Here is a 21,377-nt window from a genome sequence, read left to right as displayed (position 1 = left end):
AAGATGGACGCCAAACAGGACAATATTTTGAGTTGGTAACATCAAAATGTGTTTACTAGACACCTTGAGGATTACAAAAGTTAGAAAAACATATCAATGTGGTGCATGTGTCAGGAGATAGCGACTTTTTTTTGCTCCATTTCTGCCTACTGAAGCTTTAACAGCAACAAGGACAATAAAATGGTTTTAAATATGTGTTATATATGACATTTACAGCCGCTGATGTTGTGTTTGTGTGTACTTGACGTTCGCAGTAGTGGTCATTTTAAAAAGCAGATGTGTGAAATGAAGATCAACTGTTGTTTGTGGACTTTAGTGAAGCAGAATAGAGAAGTGAGTCCGTGATGAGTCTGTGAACGATACTGCTCTCAGCATACTCGAGGAGGAAGTCACACACACAGGTAGATAGTAATATCACACTGTGGTTATCAGTTGTTTTATTCTGTCTACTGAGGGCCAACATGTCTATCGACGGGACTAAATTACTGTTTGAAGGCTTCCTGCAGAAAAGAAAAGACACTATGGTAAGTTACAAACTCTTTGTTATTTAATGTGAGTTGATGTTGATATAAAAAAATGTTTTTTGTTTTTTTGTCTAGAAAATAAGATGGGTCACGTATTGGTTCAGGCTTCAAAATACAACCTTGTTCTTCTACACACGGAAGAATGGCAGCGCTGTAAGTCAAAATATACAAAACTGAAGGATGGTTACTGTTCTAGTACAATTTAACTTTGTTAGTTTTCTTCTTTTAAAGATCTCAATGACTCAAAAAGTGATCATGTTGCATGTTGCTCCCTTCACAGTCACACTTACGAGGCCATTACTACATTTACACAGTAAGTCCTTCACCACTCATCACTGTTGATATATGAGAAACGTCTTTACAGTCATAGAAACTAAGTACTCAAATACCATGCTTAAGTACAGTTTTGAGGTAATTGTACTTTTTACTATATATATACTTTATCGTCAATACATATTGATACATTTCCTTTCCGTTATTTAAACATCTTGACACTGTTTTTATCAGTTTTTAATCTTTCACCTACCGATAAAACAGTGCATTCAAACAATAATAACAATCATTTTGGTATATTGTGATGTTAAAACTTATGTACTTTGACTTTTGACCCAAATTTTGAATGCATTTGTACTTGTAACAGAGTATTTCTCACCATGATAACTACTTTTACTGAGGTCTGAGTACTTCGTCCACAGCTGTTGCTTTGTCTCTAGTTTGGTGTCTTAAGTTATCTGTCTTTATGTCCACCTCTCGGTCCAGGTGCAGTCGGTGCGAGAGGTCCAGAGAGTCGACAGCAAGCGCTTCATGTTTGAGATCATCATGACAAATGGAAAGAGGAAAGTGTTGGTGAGTCATCACTTCTGTGGTTCGACCACTAGCTAATAAATGTGCAAGCTGTCTGTCAGGTCTGCTTTCAGTTTTGCCAACTTAAACCATGTCCTGTCAACTGTGTGTGCGTCTCTGTGTGTGTGTTTATTTAGGCAGCAGAGACAGAAGCTCTCAGAAAGGAGTGGGTAGGATGTCTATGGCAAGCCATGAATCTTTCTACCTCCGTGGTTTCAGACAGAAGCACACAGTAAGTAAGGGGAGGCCTCTCCCTTCATGACAAATCTGAAATTAAAGCTGCCGGCAGCGATGAACAGGTCCTCGCTCATTCATGTACGTCGGGGGGTACTGACGGGACGCCGGTTGTCGCAGCCAGGCACAATGAAAACAGGAACTCTGCTGAGTGCAATGATGCCTCCTATAAGGGTCTACGACAAACGGTTCATGGACCATTATCATGCCGAGGGCAGATTGAACTATGTACATTGGAGTTACAACAACTTCCTGTTTCATGGCGTATGGCGCGAAATCGCTGCCACGCCACTGCAAATTCGTTACGATGAAAACTCAGGATTTTAATAACTTTTCATCGTTAAGGTCTTTAGATGGTCCTGACCAAATTTGAAGTCGATCTGATTACATCTGTAGGAGGAGTTCGTTAAAGTACGCGGCCCGTAAAACGCTAAAAATGGGCGAAAATGGCGCATTCAATTCAAAATGGCTGACTTTCTGTTGAGTTTTGGGTATACCTCCAAGAGGCTTTTTTGTGCGTCTCCACATGTTGCATATGCTTACCAAATTTCATACATATAGGTGAAACCGGAACGAGACTTTGTAGTGGGCGCTAGCGAACCAATTTTTGCAACACCAGATTCCCTTAAAATAACTCATTTTACACCACGTCTGATAAGTTCAACAACTTTTCGAGCACCTTAAGGCCCTCAAAAATGAAATTCATTTTAAGAATAATAATAATTCCTCAGTTTAGATAGGGCCTTTGCTGCCCGCTCGGTCCCTAATGATCCACGTTCCAGGCACTGACCGTTTCTCTTCTCCTCAGCCATGAAGTGTGTGAGCAGCGAGAGAGAATAAACAGCAGCTTACCCGCCTGCTCACGCACCGACAGCGCGATGGAGTCGCTGCCTGCTCGGCCCCTCTCGGCCCCCCCGACAGGCCACATGATCCACCATGAGATGAGGAGCATCGCCTCCCCCGGCTGCCTGTCTGAGGAGCCGGACCATGAGGAGGCCACGTACCATAACGCACCTCCAGCCTGGAGCTCCCAGCATCACAACGGTTAACTTTAAATACTGCACATGCACCTTCACAAGTATTTCTTTCAATTCAAGTCTTGTAGTTGTAGTTCCAGTAGTCTAGCAGGTTCCCATGCATCCCATTCATATATTATTCTAACTTAGTTTTTTGTAATCATCAAAGTGTCTAGTAAAGAAATGTTCATGTAAAAATGGAAATGAATAACTGTTTTTTGTTTACATTTACATTTTTATTTATCATTGTTGTAGGTCTATGGTCCGACGGTACGACGGAGTATTAGGGCCACATTGAGGAAAAATAAATAAATCTGAGATTTCAAGAATAAAGTCCTAATATTATGAGAATAAAGTTGTAATATTATAAATTAGTACGTGTATTTTACGTGTTATTTTTTTTTTTCTCGCAAAGTTATGACTTTATTCTGGAAATCTCCAATTTTGTTTCCACAATGTGGCCCTAATACTCCTTAGTACTTTTGCACTTTGGCCCTCACTGCATTAAACTTACAGTATATACTATATATATATACACTATATACTTAGACTATAAGCTATGTGATGTTTAATGTATCTAACTTGTTAAAATCATGACAATAACCCTCTCAATCAATTCTTCATGCCAGAATTACACTGAAAAATGGGGTCATTTGTCTCTGTATGACGTATAATTAAGAAGTTATGTTGATTTTCAATTGTCGTCAGAAATCCAAGTTGGACGCCAAACAGGACAATATTTCGAGTTGGGAACATCAGAATTTGTTTACTAGACACCTTGAGGATTATTAGAAATACACATCAACGGGGTGAACGGGAACCTCAGCTTCCTACCCGACTACAGCTTCTAACTAACTCCTCTGTTTTCAGGTCTCAACAGTCCACCGTGGTCCAGCGGGTCGAGCAACGCAGAGGCCGGACAAGAAGGAGACTATGACATTCTACCACTTAGAAGCAGTATGATCTTAAATATACTTTAAATGTACCATTTATTATAACATAACATACAGTATGATGGTTAAATGTTGTGTTTTATGGTCTGTCTCTTTAGAGGTACGAGAGATCAACACTTCACCGGAGATGGACGAGGGTGTGTATGACGTTCCTCTCTCGTACAGGAGGACTGCTGAACATCCCAGTGAGTGATTTTTACCTCCGCCAAAACCAAAGGCCTAGGAAGGAACTGGTGTTGGTTTGTTGGTTTGTCTGTTAGCAGGATTACTCCAAAAGTCAGTGATGGATTTGAATTACATTTTGTGGAGGGGTGGAGTGTGGAACAATGAACAATTCATTAGATTTTGGTGGCGATCCGGATCATGAAACGTCAGTTGTTGTGTGTGCGGGAGCTGCTGGCCGTCCGCGGTGAGCAAGAACAAAGCGTTAGATGACGAGATGAGAGACAACGTAGTGTAACGTTATACAGACATAACAAAGCTGCTGAATGAGAGAGGCATCCGCCGATACGTTACACGGAAACACACCGTGTTCATAACAAGCCGACCACCTCACGGTGCCGCCAGCTGTGAGCTGTGATCTGGTTTTTAAGTCACGCGTTGGCGGAGGTCTGCGCTCTCCGAGTGCAATTCTAGTTTTTTTTATTATTACCAGCGGCTAGCTTTTAAATACTTGCTTATACCAAAATATTATTTTTTTCCATCCATTTCAGGGCCCACAGAGAGCATCTATGATGTGCCGAGCGCTCTTATGAGGAGGATGCCTGATCACACTTCAGGTAAAATCCTGCTCGGTGTTATTGTCGTTTTCCACCTTTGTCAACTTTGTCATCTCACAGTTGCTTAAATTTAAATAGAATGATTTATGTAACGAAAGCTACACGTGCAACAGCTGCAAACTTTATATCTAAAGCTTTAAGCGGTTTGTTTGTGGTTGCAGAGGAGCAGCCGGAGGACGGAGTCTACTGGATGATTTGAGGTCCGGTTTGAGGACACCAGTGATTAAAAAGGAAAGCAGCAGCACCCCATCGGACTCAGAAGACTGTTGCTGCCTGATAATCTGCAGCTTTGTGTTGAATTATTTTACTGTTTTTTTCTGAAACAAACTGTATTTTTGCAACAGATAGAGACTTTCGTATGCTAGTAGACAACAATGCACAACAATAAAACAAATAGGTTCACCTGTGGTGTTTATTTTAGCTTCTTCTATACAAGACCAAGAACAACATTTATAACTACAGACGCATTTCAACGCACTGTGAGTCAGTCACACCATGGTTCACACTTACATGTCACCTGCTTCACAGTTTTAAAAGTATACACCACTGACCATATTGCTGTATTACACACTTTGGACTGGTTTGAATGGGAATGGTTTGAGCTTAATGGAGTACAAAAACTTGCTGCAGGTACACTATGAAAATAAAATAAAACTTAGGCATGCCAATATTTACTCTGAGCACTTTTATAAATCATCTACATTTCTTCTCTTTAGAACATTTTTTTTCTGTGGGTATTAATATTGTGGAACCTTTGTAAACTAAACAAAAGCTTAGTAAATGTAGTAAATGCAGTGAGTCACATGTTCTCATCAGGTCTTTAGCTGGTGAATGCTGTTGAGATTTTTGTAAACAGAAAATTATATTCAAAAGTTCCACCGTATATCTACAACACTGTATTCACAGAGAAGGATTCAATTTACATCTAATATCACTTGATAGACATACATATATATACACACATACAGTAGCTGTATTAGACAAACATGATATTGTAGTGCAGGGGAAACGAGGCCTATGTAACAAGCAATGCATAAAAGTGATTTGTGCATTCTCAAAAGAAAACTAATACAATCAACTAAAATACAAAACTATATTTGGACATTTAATAATCGATAATTCCACTCCAGTGAGTAGAAGCTTTAGTTTGGATCAGTTCTGTGTTGTGATCATTGTCAGTTAGCAAAACAATAGTAATAATATTTGGTTCAAAGATCTGTTATACACATTCACCCAACACAACAATTACAAAAGGAAAAAGATTGGGGAAAGTGCCACTCTACATCTAGACCTACAACTAGATCTACACTGAGGTCAGTTTTACTATCATCTCCAATTAGCAGCTAACCCTAATTGTTCAGATAATTGCAGTGGTGAGTCGATAAACTATTATTAGCCCCAAAGAAAGACACTTGTTGAGGGAAGCTGTCAGTATTTTACAGTACATATTCCAGATGTGACCGCCTCTCTTCTAGCTGAGAAGCAGCACAGCACACTTAGATTTAAATTCTGAATCTGCCACAACAGCCGGCAGATTCTAAATTTCCCCACAGCTAAATTTTCAATGTTGAACATGGGATGTAGTGCTCGGGTTGGAGTTAGGTTTGTGAAGGAATCAGGCCTGGGCCTGGGATTGTTCCTTGATGAACTCCTCCAGGACAGAGATGATGCTGCAGGCTTCGGGCAGGTCGCTGTGCTCCGATTTGGCGTTCTGCAGCAACACGTCGCCGTTTCCGCAGCCCTGCAGGAACTGGCAGCAGCGAAACAGGGCGTAGTGACTCATCTCCGCCTGCCGCACAAAACGCTTCAGGCTGTTCATGTCCTGGATGGCCTGCGGAGTGTTAAGAGGTGGTTGATAAGAGAGGAGGAAACAAGTTTTTTAAAAAAGGGAAGCAATGTGGATGAAAGACTGAGTGGGCTGTGTATCTGCCGAGAGGAACTGAGAGCTGCTGTCCAAAGTGTCTCAAGGTTGTGGGATTTTATATATATTTATTACACGGCTTTGTTGAATACTCGATTCTGATAAGTCAATCACGGCGTTCTACGGTCTGTTATTTCTTTATAGCAGACCGTTGCTATGTATAACAGACCGTTGCTATGGGCGAGACCTGGCCAAGATAGCACCACGCCATTATAATGTTACAAAAATGTATGAAATATGTCAAGAACAGACACAGACAGTTAAAAAATAGTACAAATAATACAAATTAATATAGATTTGAAGCATACAAACATTCTATATTATGCCAATTTTCATCAGGACTGTTTAATTTTTATATGAACAAAACGTATTCCATCAGTATATCAATGCTATAAAAATTATACACAGAATACAAAATGTTATGCTCAAATTCACATGACAACTTGGCAATTACAAAACTGTAACTGTAAGTTTTGTGTTTGTTTTCTCACCTTAAGTTTGAAGTTCTCCAGAATCTGTCGGAGCAGGAAAGGGTTACAACGCTCTGCGGCGTTGAGAAACGCCTGAATCCAGTCGTCACAGAAACGGTTACTGACTAGGGGGGGGGAGAAAACATCTTTATCAGACTCTTCGACAGTACAGAGATACTACATTATTCTTCCTCATCACGTATATACAGTATATATGTCATGATGACTCACCCGTGTTAGAGAGCGTGGGCGGGCTGGCGGAGCAGTCTATGACCAGGTCAGAGAGTGTGTCCTCTGAGATGGCCTTACACAGAGACGCTGTCGTGGTGTCTTGTTGGGACAGACCAGGCAGACTGGCTGCTTTGATGAACCTGGTGCAGAATACAACGGACACATAACAGCTAACAAACAGGAAGTACAGTCTTAGGATTTAATGATATGTTGGTGTACAGTAGTTACTAACTCACCTGGACACGTCAGCCTTCGTCCTCTCATCTGAGTTATTGACCTCCACATGTGTGTGACTCAGAGCCTGTAGACGAAACATTTAATGGCTGAAATGCATCGTTCTGGAGAAGATCTGAGCAGTATTTGAATGATGAAATAAATCAATTGGGTTGCAGTAGTTTAAATAAGCATTTTAAGGAAGTTGCTTTTCCTCTTTCCTCTCATTCCCTCTTATAGTTGTTGTGTAACCTACTCAGGCCTGGACACTTTGCTATGCCTCAAACCAGTACAATTTGCTGACGATGCTCTTCAGACCTCACTGTATTTTCTATTACTTCCTTACAGGAGACTTTAACTCTAACTGTTCACTCTATTTTTACTGGATATACTTCTAGAGGTGAAAAAAAAAAACCTGACTCACAGCATGCAGCAAGAAGCTGATGTCTCTCTGGACCAGCTGCACCACCCGATAAATGTGCATCACGGACTCCTCGTACCACCGGCTCAGGTAGGGACGCACCTCCGTCTCAAGGTTCTGCAGCTGACACACACAAATATATAAATATATTAATAATGTAATGGCACATATATGACTTCTTTACACTGTTATTACATTCTCATACCTCTGGGGTTTGCAGGCTGCTGTGCAGACCTTGGACGTATTTATCGAGCTCTAATCTAAATGTGCATTGGGTCAAGGAATTGGAACTATTACACGATGTGGAAGCAAAACAACAACTCAGGAAAGAACAAGGACTACGTGTAAGGTATAATGTACAGCTAGCCGGTCATTGTTGCAAAATAAACCCCCGACAGGAAGCTGCATCAGTCTTGCATCGCCCTGAAGGGGTTTATTTCACAACAATGACCGGCTAGCTGTACATTATCTCCCTTATTACACAGCTACTTACTTAAGAAATCAATAATTTGACATAAAAATGGTCCTTCAGACTCCAGACATCAGAACTGCGTCCATAGCAACGGTCTGTTATAAAGAAATAACAGACCGTAGAACGCTGTGATTGACCAATCACTATCGAGTATTCAACAAAGCTGCGTAATAAATGCAATTAATGCTGGAGGACCTTGCATGATGCTTATAACTAAAGGTTGATTTCATGAGGACACTATGCAATAAACAACTGCGTACAAAGGATATAAATTGAGTCCTTTTTCAGAGCCGCCCATAAAGCAGATGACGTGTCCGTTCCCATCAGCATCCGGCTGTTCAGGAGACCGTTCCTGCTCCAGGAGACAGCAGTAGCAGCCGACTGCCTGCTCCGGGATACTGGGAAGAGAAAATAATCAATTAACCAACTTATTTTGTCTCATGAACATGATCTTGGGTTGAAGCCTTGATTGTGTTTGTCCCTCTCGGTTCATATAAAGCATTTACTGATGCAATATGTCAAGTCGTTACCTCAGCTCCACAGTGGCGATGTTGCCCATGCCTCCCAGCAGGGCGCCTTTGCTCAGCCTCCTTGATATGTAGGTCCGCAGCTCAGGTTCTGCCTCTGATGGAAGGCTGCTGTCGATCAGCGTCAGGCTGTGGGCAGTACAGAACGTCAGTATGGATACGAGCAGCCAGTAAAGGCAATGAGGAATTTCGAGCCACTCAAGTGAATGGAGAACAGATGGAGGAAGCTGATGAGCATTAGCCACAACCGACACACAACACACAACTGAGTCACATAGCTGGAACTGTGCTGCAACCCTTGCGTGTCAAAAACACATTCAAAGGAATTACATTCACTTTTGCCAACTCTTGCCATGTAACTCAGCATCACAGCGATGACCAACCAAGAGCAAGACCACGAATGAAAAACAGCATTGATTCCATGTTGATTGGATGTCTCCGTGGCAGGCCGTGGACACACCAATGAACAACAGTGAAAAAGCCAAAGAGGAAACGACCAGTGAAAAGCAACGAGAGAAGGTAGGCGGATGTCTCCTTGGTTTGTTACCTAAAGTCTTCCTGACTGGTTGTGGAGTCTGCTCGTCTCTGGTTCCATGCCACATTATCCCCAGAAGCCTCAGATCTAAGACAATCGACAGTTCACTCAACACCTGGTTAGTGTTTAATGCATCAATCTGGTTTTACCTGCATCAGTGTCAGCAGCAGGTTCAGGAACAAGAAACTACGAAAACTAAAGAGTGCTTTAGAGGAGGCAAGAATCATAGACTGTATAATTATTAAAACAGTGATACAGAGAGAAACACACCAGGGAGCTGGTTGTGTCCTGTAGGATGAGAATGTGATTAGATTTAGGGTAGTACTGTGAACAGGGTCTAAAATTAAGGTTTTTCCTCACGTGCCACTGGCAGGTCACTGAACATTTCTACTAGCCACAACATTTTTTTTTGTCTGCCACTTCTGAAATCTATGTAGAACGCTTTAGAGTTCCAGTAGGGCTGTGTATTGAAGAATCTGGCGATAGGATACGTATCATGATACAGGGGTTACAATTCAATATATTGCGTTAATATAAACAAGGAACATGTTTACATGCTGTGCTGTTAAAAAACACTTTATTTTACTCATCCTGTCTGCCTGAATATACCTGTATTCACCCTCCTGTCTGAAACGCTCCGTTTTAGCGCATTTCAACGGAATTGTGTTGCTAGGCAACAGTTTAAGTCCATGTTTACTTCCTGTCAGCTGACGTTATTTACATACACTGCAACAGGAAACAAACTGCGACACATTTAGAATGTTTCTGTTTAAAACCGTGTAATGGTCTAAATATTGTATATTTGTGACATCACAAATGGACAGAAATCGTAACGGCTTGTTTTAAACGCGCAATTTCTGAATACGGGCTGTGTGTATTTCTCCGTATATTGAGCATTTTGATAGTTTAACAGTATTTATATAGCACTTAAACCTGCTTTATAATATAGTATACATGAAAATGATATATTTTTAGTATTTCATTTAAATAATTTTTTTGCCACATTTACCCTGTATATGAACATTTCAATAATTAGAAAAATAATATAAATATTCCTAACATGTGTTTTTAACATGTAACACTCGCTGCAGATGCCCATTAGTTAATCCCTGACAATAATAATATAATACAAAAATAATAATAATAATAATAATAATAATAATATGTTTTTAGTATTTAATTTATTATTTTATTTTTTTGCTAATTTCATTCCCTGACTGTGAACAATAATAAATAATACAATAATACAATTAATAATTAGAAAAATAATATAAATATTCCTAACATGTGTTTTTAACATGTAACACTCGCTGCAGATGCCCATTAGTTAATCCCTGACAATAATAATATAATACAAAAATAATAATAATAATAATAATAATAATAATAATAATATGTTTTTAGTATTTAATTTATTATTTTATTTTTTTGCTAATTTCATTCCCTGACTGTGAACAATAATAAATAATACAATAATACAATTAATAATTAGAAAAATAATATAAATATTCCTAACATGTGTTTTTAACATGTAACACTCGCTGCAGATGCCCATTAGTTAATCCCTGACAATAATAATATAATACAAAAATAATAATAATAATAATAATAATAATAATAATAATAATATGTTTTTAGTATTTAATTTATTATTTTATTTTTTTGCTAATTTCATTCCCTGACTGTGAACAATAATAAATAATACAATAATACAATTAATAATTAGAAAAATAATATAAATATTCCTAACACTTGCAACAAACTCCCACCAACAACAAGTGTCCAAAACACCATTACCTGGTGCCCTGATACAGATAGATGGTGTAGTAGCAGTTGAGCTGTGTCTTCTGGCTGTATCCAGAGATCTCCTCGCTGTCAAAGTCATCTCTCTCCTCCACGTCGATAGAGTCCTGGAAGGACGAGGACGAGGTCTGGGAGGTAAACATGATCCTGCTGCTGCAGGGAGAGAGCTACAGACGGCTGATACAGATAGAAGACAAGCTGGTGTTAATGTTATTTAACTGTGCTGTGTTAGTAGACTGGTATCATTAACGCTGGGATCTCTGGATGATAATAAAACTGTAATCTTCAGCAGCTGAGTTAAAGGTCTCCTCGTCAGACCGTTGATGTGCCTTCTGCGCATGCGTCATCTGTGTGTACGTCTCAATAATGTCCGACTGTCATTTCTTTCTCTGTTCCTGAGAACAAACGTTCCGCCACTGAAGCTAAACATTTAGCGTTAAGTGTTGTTACGATGTTTTTGTCTTTAAAAATCGCCGTGTAAATATTAGTTATTAGTTTAGTCTGTTAATTAAAGTGTTTTAACTTACAATTGTATGACTTGTTAATTGTTTGTAAACTAGTAATGTTAGCAGTACTGCAAAGTTAGCACTGGATCGCTGACAACATATGGTACCGTAAAAGTAACGTTAGTCTTTTTAACGTTTGAATATTCTAGTACAAATTAATTGTCCAATATAATGTGTTTTTTTTATTAAACAAACAAATAAACAATAGTTGTGGACCACCAGAGGGCGCCTTGAGGCCGCGGTGTATTGTGGGGGATCTGGAGACTAGTGATGGGAATTCAGGCTCTTTTTAGTGATTCAGATCATTTGGCCCAGCTCACCAAGAAGAGCCGGCTCTTTCGGCTCCCAAACGGTTCTTCATTTTACCACTTCTGCCTTTTATAATTCAGCCAAATTTAGCACTGTATTGACCTATGATTATTATGTGTGCACATATGTCACTTAAATTATTCCATATAATTATTCTAAACCTTATAATTTCCAGATTACCATAATTTGGCATGCTGCTTCGTTTCCGACTGTCAATCATATTGTCTGCTATTCTGCTATTTCACATATTTTACAAATACTTTTTGGACATTTTTCTAATATTTTTCTGACATTTTCCACTATTTCTTCACATATTTTACAGCTAACGTTGGACATTTTTCTAATATTTTTCTGAAATTTTTCACTAGTTTCTTCACATATTTTACAAATAATTTAGGATATTTTTCTAATATTTTTCACATATTTTACAAATACTTTTTGGACATTTTTCTAATATTTTCTTCACATATTTTACAGATAATTTTTGGATATTTTTTTAATGTTTATCACATAATTTTCAGACATTTTTCACATATTTTACAAATAATTTTGAATATTGGATATATTGCATCACCTTGATTGGTCGCACAGACGTCATTAACACAACATTCAGTCACAGTCAGTGTATGAAGTGCCCGTGGCCTCGGAGAAAAGATCGTCCTATAATTCTGCCTTGAATTAATTAAATTAAAAATAAAAAAAACGACTCTTGGACAGGGCCGGCTCCCATCGTTCACTTAAAAGAGCCGGCTCAAAGAACCGACTCGTTCGTGACCGACACATCACTAGCATCAGCTGTTTCTCCTGCTAGCTGTGTTATTATTATTAGCATCAGCTGTTTTACTTCACTGGACTAGCAGGCTGTGCATTTACTTTACAGAAATTATGGGAAGAAAGAAGAAGAAGCAGATGAAGCCTTGGTGCTGGTATCCTTTCTCTACATTGTGCATGTTGTGTTATAACATTATGTTGCTCTCTGTGTGTGTTAGACAGATATCCTCTGTTTACTGAGCTAACTGTTAGCTTCTTATAATAATAACACCTGTAATGTTAGCAGGCTCTCTAAAGCTGAGCATGCATATGTTTTAACTTGTTATATTACACCAGATAATGTGTGTTTCTGATATCCTGTGATGTGTTGTCCAGCTGTGAAATAGCATCACAGTGATGGAGATTTTCCAGAGTTTTCCTTCATGGTAACCTCAGGTACTGTAACAGAGACTTTGATGATGAAAAGATTCTCATTCAGCATCAGAAGGCCAAACATTTCAAGTGCCACATCTGTCATAAGAAGCTGTACACTGGCCCTGGGCTTGCAATCCACTGCATGCAGGTGAGGACATAATAATAATGCAAACCACCTTTTATAAAACCAAATACAATTCTTTTGTTTATTACTAAAGTTAAATGCTGATATAAGACAGAGATACTGATCATAGGTCAAGATAGTGCAAACTCCCAAATATCAAACAGTCTTGGTTCTCTGTCCCATTCAATAACTCTTGATCAAAACCTCATCTTAGTCAAACATGTTAAATCATTGTTTCAATCCTACTTTCATCATCTCAGAAACATTTCAAGGATTAGATCATTTCTTTCTCCCAAAAACCTGCAAACTGTTATCCACACTTTCATAACTAGTAGATTAGATTATTGTAATTCCTTGCTCCTCTGGCATCAGCTTCTCCCGCCTCCAGCTCATCCAAAGCCCTGAGAGGCCTCGCCCCAAGTTATTTATCAGATCTATTATTGCCCTATGTCCCTTTCCGCACTCTGAGATCCTCAGACGTGTCATTCCTTGCGGTTCCAAGGTCCAGATTCATACATAAAGGTGATAGAGCCTTTGCAGTCAGGGCCCCTGAATGACCTGCCTGAGGAGACTCTGTTGAGTCTTTTAAATCACTTTTAAAAACTCACTTTTTTTCAATTGCTTTTCTGTGATTTTATTTATGTTTTATGACATTTTAGTTATTTACCCTTTTGGGTTTTTATATGTTTGGCTTTTAGTACATTTCGTTATCCTTGTGTTGAACATGTCTTCTGTTTTTATTCTAAAGAACTTTGTAACTGTGTTTTGAAAGGTGCTATATAAATAAAGATTAATATACTAGAATGACCTCACTGTATCACTTCTGTCATAGGTACATAAAGAGACAATTGATGGAGTTCCTAATGCAATACCTGGAAGAACAGATATTGAGCTTGAGATATATGGCATGGAGGGTATTCCTGAAAAAGACATGGAGGAGAGAAGAAGAGTGCTAGAACAAAAGAACCAAGGTATTGACATCAAAATGTATTAATGTACCGTCTTCTTATGGACTGTTCGAGAGACTTCTTACGCTCTTCCATATTTTCAGATACGCAAAAGAAAAAGCAGAACCAGGATGACTCCGATGAGGATGACGAGCCCGGTCCCTCCTTCCAGCAGCCTGCTGCAGGCCAGCCACAGGCAGCCTACATACCCCCTATGACCCAGCCCGGCATGCCTCCTGGCTCTGGTGCTCCAGGGATACCACCCGGCAGCTACTCAGGCAGGAAACACTGACTTTACTGCAACTGCAATAAGCCAACTAATGAGCTGATCCTACATTATGACAGAAGTATATGATGCCCATTCCCATGCTCCATTATCCACCATTTGTTACACAGATTTGGATCTAAATTTAACCTTTTTTACAGCTCGAGAATTGATAAGATTATGAAAAGTCCCTCCAAAATAGCACATTAAGACACCTCTTTATTTTTAGGAATTCCCCCAATGATGCCGGGAATGCCCCCCGTAATGCCAGGAATGCCTCCAGGGTAATATATTTTAGGATTATTGATTAAGACTGTAATTTCTTATTAATCCCATCCTCATTGTATCTTGGTTTTATAAACATGGATATCTTTCCTCGTGTGTTTTAGGATGATACCGATGGGTGGGATGATGCCTCCAGGTCCAGGGATGCCACCAATGATGCCAGGTGTACCACCAGGTAAATGCCCTGCCAGTGTACGCCTTCAGAAAGGAACTTACTTCCACATCATTGCCTTGATGTGAGTTATTAATATGTTGTAACACTGCGGTGGTGAGGTTTTCCCTTGTGTAATGAGTTTGTTCTGCTGGTGTCAGGCATGCCTCCTCCTATGGGTCACCGTCCAGGCATCCCACACATGGCTCAGGTTCCCTCCGCTGTAAACGTGCTGACTAGACCTGCTGTTCCTGCTGCCACCGCTCCGTCAGCCCAGCCCGATGTCACAAAGCCTCTCTTCCCCATCGCTGGACAGGTAACATCTTTATGACACCATTTACCACTTTTCATCTCCCTCAGCACTCCCAACTGTTGAATATGGGATGTTTGAGTCTCTCTGCTCACACAGGCTGAGATAAAGGAGACTTTACCCAGCAATTCCTTTAACTGAATAATTATTTTTTATTTACGTTTGTTATTCTTTTCCTGTGCTGCAGATGGGCAGTCGCGTTGCAAGTACAAGTACAAGTACAAGTTCAGGCTCATCAAGTGCAGACTCTCAGTCCGCCTCCCCTAAAGCTCTGTTCCCTATCACGTCACAAGTACGCAGCTGTCTGCCTGCTCTACTCTGACAACCAGCGGCTTTACGATTGGCATGCACACAGTTGTGTATACTTTGCCTGCTGTGGTGAACTTGGGAAGATTAATTCTATTTTTATTTGCCAGAAATGATGAAATCCAACCATTTGTAGGGGGGTAGAAAATACTTTTAAAAAATGTTGTAATGTCTAGCAACATGCCTTTGTTTGCTTTTTCTTTTGCCACAAATCTGCATTTATAGAATACAACTGAAACATTTGCTTATTGACCTCAACAAAATCAGAAAATGGAGATTTATGCAGATTAGTAGCACAGCAGCACAGCACAACATGCTCTTCTGGATTTGTTTTCTTGCAGGCTTGATGAAATAGGTTTGATTTTAGTCATACTTTATAGGGTTACTCTCCCATGTGTGAAGCATCAGTGGTGTTAACATGTCATAGAGATAACTAAGACCGTGTTTATAGACTTTGGCTTTAACCCTCAGTCCAGAGGCCTGTACTACGAAGCAGGATTTTGAGTTAGTGGGGTAACTTCAGGGTTAACCCTTCAGGGTTTTTCAGTCCTACGACGGTGGTTCACCTTTTACCGGGGTAGATCGCCATGGTAACTTATGCTGAACACCTAACCTACTCCGGTGCAGGTTATGTTCCAGATAAGAGATCAATTAGGAGACCAGATTGAGAAACCCTGGGTTGATTTACCGAGTTGATAACCACCGTTGTAGGACCGTTTAGCGGGATCTCGTTTGTTCGGGTTTTAGTGAAGCCAGATAAGGAGAAGATACCCTGGGTATGTTGAACTCTCTTCATAGTACAGGCCTCAGTCCAATCGCTCTAAAGCCTGCGTACAAACAATAATATTAATGCCAAATGACTACATATAAACTCAGTAATGGGAGTAACCTCAAGGTATGACTAAAAGTGTGAAATGAGCCTGCCTCTCAGCAGAGTCTCTCTAATGTGTTTTCTTCTCTCCCCCCTCAGAGTCAGCAGTCAGGGTCCCCCCACCCTCCCCCCTCCACGTCCTCTGACCCCTCAAAGCCCACATTCCCAGCCTACACTCAGGCCACCGGAGCTGTGGCCAGCCCCAACGCTGGCAGCAGTACGGTCTCCAAACCTCCCTCCACTGTAACCAGTAAGCCTGCCACCCTCACCACCTCCAGTGCAACCAGTAAGTTGATCCACCCTGATGAGGATATCTCACTGGTAAGTAGTAGTTTTACAGTAAGAAGCATTTTAAGGAAAAGACATTAATCACGTTAAACTAAATAAATGTTTGTTCTTGTTTATTTCTCCTGGTTGAACTACAGAATGTCAAATTATTCTTTGTCTCGTTTGCTCTCTGTGTCTCGTAGGAAGAGTTGCGGTCTCAGTTGCCGAGGTACCAGCGCGGTATTCCCCGCCAAGGCCCGACCGCTGCTACTGCTGCCCCGTCAGTGGGTCCCGTGGGTGGCATGGTGGCTCCTCAGCAGCCCGGCATGAGGCATCCCATACCTGGTATCCACCGTCCGCTTCAGAAGAACTTAACATTTTAGTGGTCTGTTAACCAGAGCTGTTTATTCTTAGTGGGGATGCACCGATCTGACTTTTTCAGTCCAGATACTGATACCTGGGCTTTGGGTATCGACCGATACCGAGTACCGATCCGATACCAGTGTTTAATTAATAATCTGTCTGCCTCACTGTGTGGAAGTGACTGGGATCATTTTAAGGCAACATCAGGATGTAATTAAACATTACTTTCTAAACTTCGTAAAAGTAAAAGAATATAACAAATAAATACATAGATATACATTTAGTGAATTGTTACTTATTATTAGAATAATAAATTGTACACCAGAAAATTAGTAAAAAATCTGTCTTCAAAATTACTGGAAATTTCAATTCAAGTGAAAACCTTTTTAAAGCAGCAACAAATTGGTTAAAACTTAACAGGAATTAAAATTCTAGCATATAATGTATATAGTATACAAACATAGAATTTAATAGATCAGCTCCATTGTCACTGATATCCGATCCGGTATCGGTGCATCCCTAATTAGCACGCTGGTAAACATGGTAAACATTATACCTGCTTAGCATCAGCATGCCAGCTTTGCCATTATGAGCATGTCGGCATCCGGCTGTTAACATTTAGTTTGAAGCACCGCTGTGCCGAATGCTGCATTCATGTCATATCGTAATTACGGGATTTCAACTTGTAAATGTCAACATCAAAGTTGTGATTACGACAAACAAACAAATATGTTAGTGCTTGAAAACCAAACAAATGTGGACGCCATAGTCTGTCATTCGGGGCGGTAATTAAACCGATATGTAATGATTACGGTGTTAGATTGTCAACGCACAGTACTTTAATCCTCACACAATCAACTCTTATCGTACAACTGTATTGACACTTGCAAGTCGTTAACATGGGAATCTTTCCTATCGCTGCCATCCATCCCACATGACATGACTGCAGTATTAACACAGCCTCAAAGAGCCGCTTGCATGGCTGTAGTCTCTCGTTATGAGGTGAAATCCATGTGATTTATGCTAATTTCTGAATAAAAAGCCAACAACCTGTGTTTTGGCAGGCCAGTATGGTGGTCCTCCTCAGGGGATGCCAGGCTACATGCCAGGAGGGATGCCTCTGTACGGACAGGCTCCTCCCGTGGTTACCCCGGGGTACCAGGGAGCCCCTCCACGGCCACCTGTGGGTATGAGACCCCCCGTCATGTCTCCTGGAGCCCGCTACTGAAGCCTGCCATCCTCTCTTCTATAGGTTTGGACACTCAACCCTTTTCTAATGTCCTCAGCTGCTAGTAGACAAACCAGTATTGGTATTATAGTACCACGAGTCGACGTACTGTTTATTCTACTCTACTCAGCTATCAGGAAGAGACACTGAATAAACAGCAGACAAAACGAGCTATAAAAGCATCACAGAGCGCATGGGAAATATTTACACTGTACCTAACCAAGACTATGAACTGTTGTTTCAAACCATCTCTTTTTCTGTGGCTTTTTTTCCTTCTCATGTTTCATTCAGGTGTGTAGAAGTGTAGTAGAATATGGTTCGTAGTGTTGTGAAGGCGCTGGAGTTACATGGGCAGTACCCAACCCTTTATCAAGGCAAGTTTTCTGTAAATACATTTTCTGTTCTCAAAGCTAAACAGTGAGGCCTTCACAGCACGCTGTGCTGTTGGACTTTGTGTCCCCAACTTTGTTTGGTGAGGGCTTCAAATAACTGTTTTATGCATTCGTTCTGTTTTATGTTCATAGTTTTAATGAGGAGAACCTTAAAAGTGCTAAATAAAGTGGTATATGTATTGATGTAAAACTGTATTGTAATAAAATGTGGCAAACATTTAAGACTCTTCTTTGCGGCATGTTAGTGGGAAAAGAGACGGCAGGTTTGTACTCCACTTATAAAACATGTTGTGAATTTGTTGTCTTAAAGATATCAACAGAAATGTGTGCTTTTTTTGTTGAGCTGAAATCATGTTTTCTTCTGGCTATGAGCAGTATATTGATTTTATTATTATTATTGATGCGCTGTACACGGCGAGTTGCCTTGTACAGCTGCATAACGGGTCGCTAGTGGCTGTAGTGCTAAAACCCAGATTTCTCTTCTCCCTGTAGCGATGCCATGGGGTGACTGGCTGAGGCCCTGTCTCAGTGTAGCCCTGTTTCAGCCGGAGGCAAGTCTCAACCATTTTCTGTCTTCTCATTCATTACCGGGGGCCCTCACAGCTTCCACGCTGTTGGATCTCAATGTCCCCAAACTTGCAGCAAGTTTGGTGAAGGCCCTTGTTTGTGTTGTTGCGTTTAGGGACTATTTATCTTCAGGCATGTCATGATTATGTTGTTAAGCTCTTCTGTGTCATTGAACCTGTGAGAGCTTCAGGAAGCCCGGTTTTCATTTAATAACTTTATACTGAAAGTATGGAGCTTTTAAATGAAACCGTATAGAAGCTTTTGATATCAACTAGTCCTGCAGTTTACTATCTGACGTATTTATGGCTTGTTCAGAAGTCAAATCATTTGTTACAGACACCATTAACAGCCTGGAAATGTTTGTTTTGGGAGGTTTGTGATGAACTAATGACTTTTCATGTGCTTGTAAAAATGGCTTCACCACTTAATCCTGTTTGTTTCATCAGCTGTCCTCACTTGATCATTTGAATTTAACTACTTACATGAAGGAGAATCCCAACCAGTAACAGGTTAGTTAAAGCTGTAAGTACCACTGCTGTAATTTTAATTTCCGTCGACCTGTGTTTTGTGTGCACACATAATGAGATCTTAATGTCTGTCACCTTTTTTAAAAAAAACAGAGCGAGCCCACAAGCATTTTTACGTTTAAAGGAACTGTTTGTAACTTCTTACACATATAAATCAATCTGGGTCGGTGTCCCATGCGCGCTCGCGTGTGGTTACGTTGTTCAGACTCCAACACAAACTACACGGAAGAACCAAAACCTCAAAGTTCTATCTAGTGAAGCCCGTCTTGCAAAACAGTGTTGGCCGCGGTCGGAGGACGCGGGGGAGACCGTAGCTTTGGTCTCCAGGACCGGAGTCTCTGCTGTACTCTGCTCCTCTGCCTGCTTGCCTTCACTCGCACACCGCGCTCATTCTCACTCTTTCGCTCCACTCATGTGCATGCGCGCACACTCCTCACTGCAGAAGAGTTAGTTTAGCTCTGAGAATATCTCGTGAATGTACAGTGGACATTTGTGCAGAAATAACTGCTGCAGCTCCAACAGAGGTTTCCCGTGTCTTGTGAATACGGGGCTCCGCAGAGAGAAACGTTATCGTCTCCGACCAAAACTCCGGTGTCTCCCCCGTTCCCTCCGGCCGCGGTCGGGAGGCTGAGGCAGGAAAAGCCAACACTAGGATCAGCACTGATTCATGGAGAGACCTTCGTCTGGTCAGCTAACATTACTGCCAAGCAGCTGATATATAGAGTGATATTGTGGTTTTAGCTGACGTGTGTCGCCTCACTGTGTTGAGCGATGCTCGTTCATGTCTATGTAGAGCGAGAACAAGCAACAGGACGCTGATTTTCGTTGACTTAACTGCCACAGGTGTCGCTGTTAAGCAACTTCTGATTCTTACAAACAGTCCCTTTAACGGCAGCCAGTTGTTCAGATGATCTCGAGGAGTAACTCCCAATAAGTTAATACTTAAGTGTGCAACACATTTCTTTCCACTAGTTCTGCTTAATGTGATCAGCATCTCAACATAGTTTCTGATGGGGAATAACCTCCATTTAAACTAATGATTTAATGCTTTACATGAGTGATATACAGGCAAGAGTCTTCACTGGTAAGTATCACTTCTGTTGTATGCTAATGCTATATGCTAACAGGAGCTCGTCCAGGGCAAGGCCTATTGAAGGAGGCTGGGACACGGGGTGCACACGGGTCTTGGGGTCTTGGGGTATAACACATGCGAGAGTGTAACTGGAGCTGCGTTCGTAGGTTGGCTCAATTTCGCTGAGTGCAGACCAGGTTTTTACTGCGCATGTGTTGTACCCCCAAAGATATGACGCGTTGACGTGTGACCCAGCCTCCTTTCAATAGGCCTCGGTCCAGGGAGTGGAACAGGCCTGACCTATGATTGTCTATCTGCCTGCTCAGAGGCGGTACCATAGTTTGTATTTTGCTTTTGTATTGTAGATTTGAAGTTCTGCAAATATTTTGTCAATACAGTATTTTGTCCAGTTAATATTTGTTTAAACTCTCTGCTGTGTAAGTAAATATTGAATCAAGATAAAAGGGTCATGTATAAACTATGTATAAAGCTTTTAGCTGAGGAAGAGTTATGCATTTTCTTCTGTTTTGTAGTTATTTCATTCCTTGTCTGAGAATCTGATGATACTGGTCCAGTTCAGAAGCTTTTGGAAGAGATTTTTTTTCTGGTTTTAAGTTAAGTGAAAAGCTTTTTGTTTTAGGATATGTTTTAGTTTTTGTCCCTCAAAGCACTCTACTGGATTTTATTTGTGATTTCTCCACCAATGTCTTGAATGTATACGTTTTTTTCTTTGAATAAACCAGTTCATAAACTCTTTGTA

At 40.5% G+C, this 21,377-nt stretch overlaps 3 protein-coding genes across 4 annotated transcripts; 2 read left to right on the top strand and 1 right to left on the bottom strand.

Moving 5' to 3' along the window:
* Positions 1–295: 295 nt before the first annotated feature.
* On the top strand, positions 296–4,751 carry LOC141781271 (uncharacterized). Its single transcript, XM_074656889.1, has 10 exons — positions 296–524; positions 600–677; positions 805–837; positions 1,284–1,370; positions 1,505–1,599; positions 2,410–2,645; positions 3,488–3,574; positions 3,669–3,755; positions 4,284–4,349; positions 4,511–4,751. The coding sequence occupies exons 1-10, from the start codon at positions 462–464 to the stop codon at positions 4,546–4,548; spliced, it is 870 nt and encodes a 289-aa protein (XP_074512990.1). The 5' UTR covers positions 296–461; the 3' UTR covers positions 4,549–4,751.
* Positions 4,744–11,438, bottom strand: c13h17orf75 (chromosome 13 C17orf75 homolog). The gene is made up of 10 exons (XM_074656888.1): positions 10,937–11,438; positions 9,152–9,226; positions 8,608–8,733; positions 8,338–8,475; positions 7,811–7,865; positions 7,609–7,728; positions 7,208–7,272; positions 6,972–7,111; positions 6,762–6,865; positions 4,744–6,180 (listed from the first exon to the last, which is right to left on the bottom strand). The coding sequence occupies exons 1-10, from the start codon at positions 11,083–11,085 to the stop codon at positions 5,965–5,967; spliced, it is 1,188 nt and encodes a 395-aa protein (XP_074512989.1). The 5' UTR covers positions 11,086–11,438; the 3' UTR covers positions 4,744–5,964.
* Positions 11,439–12,537: 1,099 nt separating this feature from the next.
* On the top strand, positions 12,538–21,371 carry LOC141781269 (BUB3-interacting and GLEBS motif-containing protein ZNF207-like). Of its 2 annotated transcripts, XM_074656886.1 has the most exons (11): positions 12,538–12,683; positions 12,964–13,090; positions 13,899–14,037; positions 14,118–14,300; positions 14,496–14,562; positions 14,668–14,738; positions 14,876–15,030; positions 15,212–15,316; positions 16,301–16,522; positions 16,672–16,813; positions 17,896–21,371. In XM_074656886.1, the coding sequence occupies exons 1-11, from the start codon at positions 12,643–12,645 to the stop codon at positions 18,057–18,059; spliced, it is 1,416 nt and encodes a 471-aa protein (XP_074512987.1). In that variant the 5' UTR covers positions 12,538–12,642; the 3' UTR covers positions 18,060–21,371. The 2 variants fall into 2 exon arrangements, with proteins under 2 accessions (XP_074512987.1, XP_074512988.1); XM_074656887.1 differs by lacking the exon at positions 15,212–15,316.
* Positions 21,372–21,377: the final 6 nt, after the last annotated feature.

This window comes from Sebastes fasciatus, chromosome 13 (assembly GCF_043250625.1).
Source record: "Sebastes fasciatus isolate fSebFas1 chromosome 13, fSebFas1.pri, whole genome shotgun sequence".
Taxonomy (NCBI): Eukaryota; Metazoa; Chordata; class Actinopteri; order Perciformes; family Sebastidae; genus Sebastes; species Sebastes fasciatus.
This window is presented reverse-complemented; position numbering and strand designations above follow the sequence as displayed.

Bases quoted from the DNA above. Each gene is read 5' to 3' on its own strand.
- LOC141781271 (XM_074656889.1), top strand. From the start codon at position 462: ATGTCTATCGACGGGACTAAATTACTGTTTGAAGGCTTCCTGCAGAAA. The intron at 1,600-2,409 runs GTAAGTAAGGGG...TCTTCTCCTCAG, and splicing joins GTTTCAGACAGAAGCACACA to CCATGAAGTGTGTGAGCAGC. The intron at 3,575-3,668 runs GTATGATCTTAA...CTGTCTCTTTAG, and splicing joins CATTCTACCACTTAGAAGCA to AGGTACGAGAGATCAACACT.
- c13h17orf75 (XM_074656888.1), bottom strand. From the start codon at position 11,085: ATGTTTACCTCCCAGACCTCGTCCTCGTCCTTCCAGGACTCTATCGAC. The intron at 7,273-7,608 runs GTGAGTCAGGTT...TTTCGTCTACAG, and splicing joins TCAGCTTCTTGCTGCATGCT to GCTCTGAGTCACACACATGT. The intron at 6,866-6,971 runs GTGAGTCATCAT...CCCCCCCCCTAG, and splicing joins GCCCACGCTCTCTAACACGG to TCAGTAACCGTTTCTGTGAC.
- LOC141781269 (XM_074656886.1), top strand. From the start codon at position 12,643: ATGGGAAGAAAGAAGAAGAAGCAGATGAAGCCTTGGTGCTG. The intron at 12,684-12,963 runs GTATCCTTTCTC...TGGTAACCTCAG, and splicing joins CAGATGAAGCCTTGGTGCTG to GTACTGTAACAGAGACTTTG. The intron at 15,317-16,300 runs GTACGCAGCTGT...CTCCCCCCTCAG, and splicing joins TGTTCCCTATCACGTCACAA to AGTCAGCAGTCAGGGTCCCC.